Source organism: Micromesistius poutassou (assembly GCF_964030765.1).
Source record: "Micromesistius poutassou genome assembly, chromosome: 15".
In the NCBI taxonomy this organism is placed as follows: Eukaryota; Metazoa; Chordata; class Actinopteri; order Gadiformes; family Gadidae; genus Micromesistius; species Micromesistius poutassou.
Window position 1 is genome coordinate 4821324 of NC_140285.1, and position 7241 is coordinate 4828564.

A 7241-nucleotide genomic window follows, 5' to 3' on the forward strand; every position below is an offset into this window, starting at 1 on the left:
GAGGAGTGCCGCCTGGCCGGGCGGGGGGGGGCCGGGGGGGGCCGGGGGGGCGGGGGGCGGGGGGAGAGAGGGCGGAGGTACAAGCTCAGTCCAGTAGCGTTCAAATCAAACGAGAGATTGAGTGGAAGTGGGAAATGAGGACAGGAAGTGTAGTTGCGGACCAGGATTCAAGAGTCTCTAGATAGTGGAGGAGAGTGCCACAAGGGAGGGGGTGGGGGGGGGGGGGAGGGAGGGAGGGGAAGGAAGAAATTGTCCCTGGATGAGGGCTCTAACGAAGACTCTGGCGTAGAAACAAACTGCTCAGCCCCCTTTGATGTGAAGGACATAATGTGGGCCTATCAAGAGTATTGGAACTGCATTAGTCTGGTCCTGGTCTGCAAGGCTCCCTCATCACCCTGTAGATACCCTATTTAAACATCTCGCGAGAACTCTCGACAACCCGCGAGTCGTGAAAGACTATTCTGCACCGCCTTTCACAGCACTGCGCCATTAAGCGCTGCATTACCACTGCATGTCCACAGGGTGGCGGTGTTGGAACAGGAATGCCAGTTGGATCCGAGTGGGCGCGCTTATATCCATACTGTATTTTATTCCTGTTTTTCGTTTCCCACTTAAGCGACAGAATCAATGAAAGCACCATATGATAAGTTACTGGAGTAAAAACCACACTCAAATATTGATCCAATAGACATTTTGAGCTGATTTTTGAAAGATTAAATAAAGATGATGTCAATGGTAAAATGTGCGTAGCAACTGTTTGATTAATTATCCAAGACACTAGCCATTCTAATCGGTAACCCAGTGTGATCATGCGGAAAATTATGTTAAATCATACGCAAATCTGGGGACACTGTTCCTCAACTTGGTTGTTCAATTCATGTCATTTATTAATTTTATTGACTTGTTTTTCTCTTAGATACAACAGTATTGTTTCTTTGTAGGCACTGCCGTGCTAAAATGTTAATATAATTATTTTAGAGAAGGACCAAAATTGTATGATATTGTCATATGATGTACAAAATAACCTAGATGTTCATAGCAAGAGTGGTATGTGCCAAATAACATAGAAAATGTATTGTTTTCTGACAATCATTTCCTTTCCAACGGGCTTGTATTTGCTGGCATAGTTCCTTCATTGTTCTTCTTACGCTCTTATATATATGATTTCGACAGTGTGTGTATTCTATTTATTTTTGGTTGTTTTTGTCATGATTGAAATGGAGTGAAAAAAATGAAAGAAAAAAAAACAGTCATTTTTTTTCACCACTTTTGTTTTTAGAAGGAATGATTTGCTAATCGCTGGTTGGGATTCTGAATCCCCCGTATTTGATAGGTAAGTGTGCCAAAATGGAGGGATCCCATGCTACCACCTGTTGTTATTTATAGTGAACAGTTACTCTGGTTCTGCTTCTAATTCAGATTGTTTCAAGGTTAGGTCTCCTACTTTGTTCATGTCCTACCCTTTCAACCAACAACGCTGAATGTGTCTCATTGGAAATTATGTTGAGTGTTTGGCTGGCATTTTGACAGATGAGGAGCATTAGGCGTCCCCATTACACTTTCTTATCATGTCTATTCTCCTTCGCTGTACCCCATCTTTGACACATCCACTGACAGCTACTGTTAAGTAGGCTACTAATGAAGGAAGGATCGAGCCCTTTACGAAAAACGAAAGAAATCATACAATATTGTTTTTGCGGGTGTCAATGCCCAGATCCTCGGTCTATAATCTACACAGCATCAACCATTGAAAACACAATCTGTAGATAGAAGACAAATCATTTGGTTGGTGCATCTTCATTTGAACTCTTTCCATCTTCCCATCACATATTCCCTCCATGCGTTCCCCACATGGTGGGTATAGTTTCATTCTGGGCATTCGGGGCATACATTTACTGTAGATAGTTGTAGATAGCTATGGAAGCCAGGGGAGGAAGAAGGGGCAAGTATTGTGGGTTATGGTGGCCTTTGACCTCCTAGCCTACTGTCTCCTGCAGAACTAGCATACTGTGTCCTTCAGATCTAGCATCCTGGGTCTTTGAGAGCTAGAGTCTTTGCTCTTTGAGAGCTAGCATCTTGGCTCTTTGAGAGCTAGTATCCTGGGTCTTAGGAGCTAGCATATTCTGTCTTTGAGAGCCAGTATCTGGGGTCTTTGAGAGCTAGTATCCTAGGTCTTTGAGAGCTAACATCGTTGGTCTTTCAAAACTAGCATACTGGGTTGTTTAGAACTAGCCTACTGGGGCTATCAGAGCTAGAGTGCTAGGACTGTCTGAAGAAGGGCTATAGGCTGTACTTTTCTCTCACAAGCACTTAAACTCCACTGATCTGAGCAGAACTTTGATCAGAGCTTAGCTCTCCGGATGTTCAAATTAGTTTCTCTGAAGCTGGCTTCACTTTTCAATAGACGAGCAGGCCTAAAACCATGCTCAAAAAATGGAAATCAAGAAGAAACGTCAAAAATGGAAGCACTGTACTTATTTTTTTGTCTGGCGGTATGTGGTGGTGTTATGCTAGACAGTCACATCCACAACATGCAGGCTGGGAATCTTTTTTGTTCTTTAATTATTTTACTGACATGACATTCACGGCTAACACATTGATTTCTTACATATGGTTGTTTAAAAAAAAAGATGCTATGGTTTAGGTTACAAAAGTTTTTTGTTTGACTATTTGTAGTGATTCATGTCATGTACTACTGTAATAAGTATGTGCTGTGTGACGCAATGGGTTCACATTCAAGTATTTTGTTCTTCCAACTTGAGGAGGTATTTGAGCAAATAGTCACTGAAAACAAACATTTGGTTGAGCATAAATGAACATGGTTGCTGTTTCTTTCCCCACTGTTACACACAATAAAATTAAAGTGTATATATATATACACTCTTTTTAACTGTATAGTATTTTAAAGAATAAAAAAAAAAACATTGGTGCATTTGTGTGAAGAAAAAAAATCTTTGAAAAAAAAAGATGGGCTTAAATGGTTGGTGCTTGTTTGGTTTAAGTCTGAATTGTATATCGCCTCCGTTCTGTTTGTTGAAAATCAACAACCAATATATTGTGCATGACGTGTTTAGCAGTCATAATGATGTCCATTTGTGAAATGTGTATCAAATTGAAAAGGAAAAAAAAAGAAAAAAGAAATGGAAAAAAAACTTTAATCTGTAGATGCACTTATTGTACATTGTGTTAGGTTAGTAGTTTGACTTCAAGTTTGAACTGCCTTACAACTGTACCGGACTAGGTGGTTCTGAAAGACGAAGCAAAGACTTGAGGCGGGAGACCTAATGAATAAAAAAAATTACAAGGATTGTAGAATAATATTGAACAATTCTGAAAATTGCAGTTCTTTTGATGCTTGTGATTATTGAAGATGTACTTTAGAGAAATTTCATTGAAAAGATAAGACTCTGTTAATTCTGTAGAATAGAAATGTATACCAAATGTAATCTTTCCAATGCTATGAAGAATTTATACATGAAATTGATATGCAATAAAACCTGTGTGCTTTTTAATCGAAATGTCCACTGTTATTTGTGTTCGGCGCAATAGGTTGTTAGGTGGTCAAAATAACTTTTTTCATCTGGAATTGTAGTCCACTTTTTGTCTAATTTAATAGACAAAAAGACCTCATTACATAACATCAGTAATTTTAATAAATACATTTTAAACATAATGTTAACAAGGGCTACACGGGTGGGAATTTCTTCAAATGTCCTGCAAGGTATTGTTGTAATCTGCCTACAATACATTGTTTAACAAGGATTAAGAAACACAACCCTTCTGAGAAACTTGCACAAAGTACGTAAATAACCCTGGCAGAATGGATTAAGTTTGATCATGCAGAATGCAGTTTCCCTGATGGGAAAATAGGTAGTGTCTGGCAATTACAAGAAACCTTGAACAGTAGTGTGTATGTGTGTGTGTGTGTGTGTGTGTGTGTGTGTGTGTGTGTGTGTGTGTGTGTGTGTGTGTGCGCACATACCAGTGTTTGTGTCCTTCGGGAAGTGGTGCATGTCAACCTGTGTACCAGGGGACATGACCATATATATAGTGGGCCGATAGTTCACAACAGCCACACCATCGGAGAAGACGATGGGTCCAGTGACGGAGATGAAGCTGACTGTGCTGCTGCTGCTGCTGGGCTGCTTTGAATGCAGTGTTGATCTGCAACTGACCCCTTCTGTCGTTCTGAATGCTCTCAATAATTGTTCTTCTGCTGTGGCTGGACTGGAGGTACAGGTGAACTACATCCAGAAAGATAATCAAGGTAAAACTTGTTTTAATATGGCAAGTCGATCTGATTCTTTTTTTCATCAATCATTCGAGAACATAAAATGATTAAAAAATAAAATGAAATACGATTTATTCAATCAAAAGTATTAATGACTTCATTATGTGTGTGTATCACATGATATGTCGATGATGTTATATGAAATACACTTTGTGTTGTCCTTCTCATGATGTCGTGTTGGACTCTGTTTTTGCAGCACAAGCAGCGAGGCTGAGGGCCCTAGAGAAGCAGCTCAAGGGTGTGTTGGTGGCTCATGACGGTGGCACCTGCACTAATCAGCAATCAGGTCAAACAGAAGCTTAAACATGCCAGCACCAGCACCTGTCACTGCTACACCTATATCTGCTTAGTCAGAATTTACATGTATTGGCAAAGCCAAATCCGATTCACCGTCTCCATCACCTTTTCGTCCTCTGTTATCTAGTCACCCTCTGGGACATTAAAGATGTCTCTGTAAATGCTAAGTCAAAGGTCAACAAAACTCAAATCAAAGATCTGCAGATCATCTTATTGATGTATTTGCTGTTGGAATGAATCCCTGAGGTCTAGAGGAGGCTCTGTGTGTTCCAGAACAACAAGTGGCGTTTTCTGCCTCGCTGCTGGGGACAGGAAGTGGAAGTCAAGGTCTCTACAAGGCACCCGTCACACTCATCTTTAAGCATGTTGTCACCAACATTGGAAAGGCCTACAGCAACATCACGGGTATGGCTTCAAAATATAACGTGACCTAACGACTACAGAATATAACTGATTTTCGAAAAACAAGGTTGTTATTAATTGTATGGTTATATATTTGAACACTATAACCCCAGTTTAGTTAAGTTCAAACCCCAATGCATGCATACCTGAGGGCTTCTTTGAGCAACAAGCTAAATACATCTTAATTGGTTTGAAAGTCTATACTGTATCATTTTATAATAATCCAGGAATAATCTCTATATTACAGGCGTCTTCACTGCTCCTGTGAAGGGAGCCTACCACTTTGAAATACACATTTATGGGATGGCGGGATCACCCACTGGTGCAGTTCTGGTCCACAACTGTCACCAAATCTTTTCAGCTTATGAACACCAACCAGGTCATGGTACCGCTGGTGCTTCTAACGGAGTCTACCTGGCTCTCCAGAAGGGAGATGTTGTGTTTGTGCGTCTGTTTGCACGTAAACATATATTTGACAATAAATACCACCACAGCACGTTCAGTGGTCACCTGCTCTTCACAATGTGATGGGGCAGGTGAAATACAAATGCTATCAACTAATGGTGATGTCAGGGTGAACTCTTTCCAAATCAAAGAATAAAGGGAAGTTCAATTACTTCTATAACATTAGCCTTGTTAGACCGTTCTGATCTTAGAAGTATACACAATAGATATTTGGGGAATTTCATTTTATATAAAAGATTGGCACTCAAGCTAGTTTAAACTTAACTTTAAGTGTGGAAAGTTTGACAGCTATAGGCTTAATTACTTCATCAATGAACGTTGTTCTTTGATTAGTGTCTGCTGTTGTCCCTAGATCAACCCAGTCCGCCTTCTACAAACTGCACCAACTCGTTCAACCGGAGCATTCTTGTATGTGATGATGTGATGAAGCTCTTCCTTTAAGTTGTTTAAATCAGGTGTGACTCTCTGCTCTTCCTTTGCAAATAAATACTCTACTTAACCTAAGGTGACCAGATTTCTGAGACAAAATCCGGGGACATTTTGGGCTCAGCGGTGTAAAAACCTCCAAACGTGTAGTGTTTTTGTCATAGAAAACTAAAACGGGGACACTGCCCCATCCCCCCTGTCGGACGGGATTGTTGCCGGGAGGGTTCGGGATTGCGGGCGGACGGGATTGTTGACGGGGCGGGGGGGGTCAGATCTTTCTTTCAGTCACAGTGAAATCCGGGGACATTTCCGGGGACAGCAGTAGCCGGGGACAGGTTACTGAAAACGGGGACTGTCCCCGGAAACCGGGGGCGTCTGGTCACCCTAGTTTAGACACCCACGTTTTAAGCCGTTACAAACGCGCAGCGTTTGACCCTCGCCATTCAAAACCATGGATGATTATTTCTAATGTTGAAAATAAATGAAAAATAGGGATAATGTGGTCTTTGGTGTATACGTTTGCATAAACCCGACGTTATTGAGCTAGTTTACTTCAGGTGTAGGCCTACGCCTTTTTTAGTAAATACATTCATGGGGCGGTCTAGTTTACCTCAGCAGTACCCGTACTTACCAATTACATCCATGGGATCCCACTGTGAGGGATTTATGGCTCAACGTCGCCCCCTAGCGTGCATCAGCTCTATGAGAAATGATGAAGGACAACCCCATCAAAATGCATGGGTTTACATTTCGTTCCGTGTAGCACGAAACAAGTCAAGACAATCGTGCTCTGGGACACGATTCAATAGATAACGTTCGCGCGCATGAGCACGAAATTGCGTGATACCGGGTTGGTCAGCGACCACATTACATTACAGTGTGTGTGTGTGTGTGTGTGTGTGTGTGTGTGTGTGTGTGTGTGTGTGTGTGTGTGTGTGTGTGTGTGTGTGTGTGTGTGTGCGCAAAGCGCGTAGGGCATCCACTGGGCTGGGGGGGACAAAGGAGCTGACAGCTGGTGGGGAATATCACACATCAGAGATGGATGTTCGCCTGCAGGGCTTGGCTCTCTGGTTGGCAGCCGTGCTGTCAGGGCCTCTGTGTGTCAACTGTTACTACGTCAACTGTCAACTGTTACTACGTCGACACGCATAGTCCACTGTTCGATGACGAGCATGCTCGTCTTTTATCATTCTGTCATTTAGCAAACGAGATGTTACTCAAAGTCGCTCGAGTTAGTATTGGATGTGTCATTAAAGACCGGGTAAACCAAAAATAATTATGGGTTTTGAGTTTATAATACCACAGGAAAATATATTATTAACCACCCTGCCAAATTTGAAGGACTAAAAAAATCGCGAAG

At 41.7% G+C, this 7241-nt stretch overlaps 1 protein-coding gene across 1 annotated transcript; it reads left to right on the plus strand.

Moving 5' to 3' along the window:
- Positions 1–4092: 4092 nt before the first annotated feature.
- Positions 4093–5518, plus strand: LOC311359737 (cerebellin-1-like; the record flags this gene model as incomplete). The annotated part of the gene is made up of 4 exons (XM_084479785.1): positions 4093–4267; positions 4488–4550; positions 4862–4993; positions 5238–5518. 4 exons carry the CDS (start codon positions 4093–4095, stop codon positions 5516–5518), a joined length of 651 nt encoding a protein of 216 aa, XP_084335911.1.
- Between the last annotated feature and the right edge of the window lie 1723 nt (positions 5519–7241).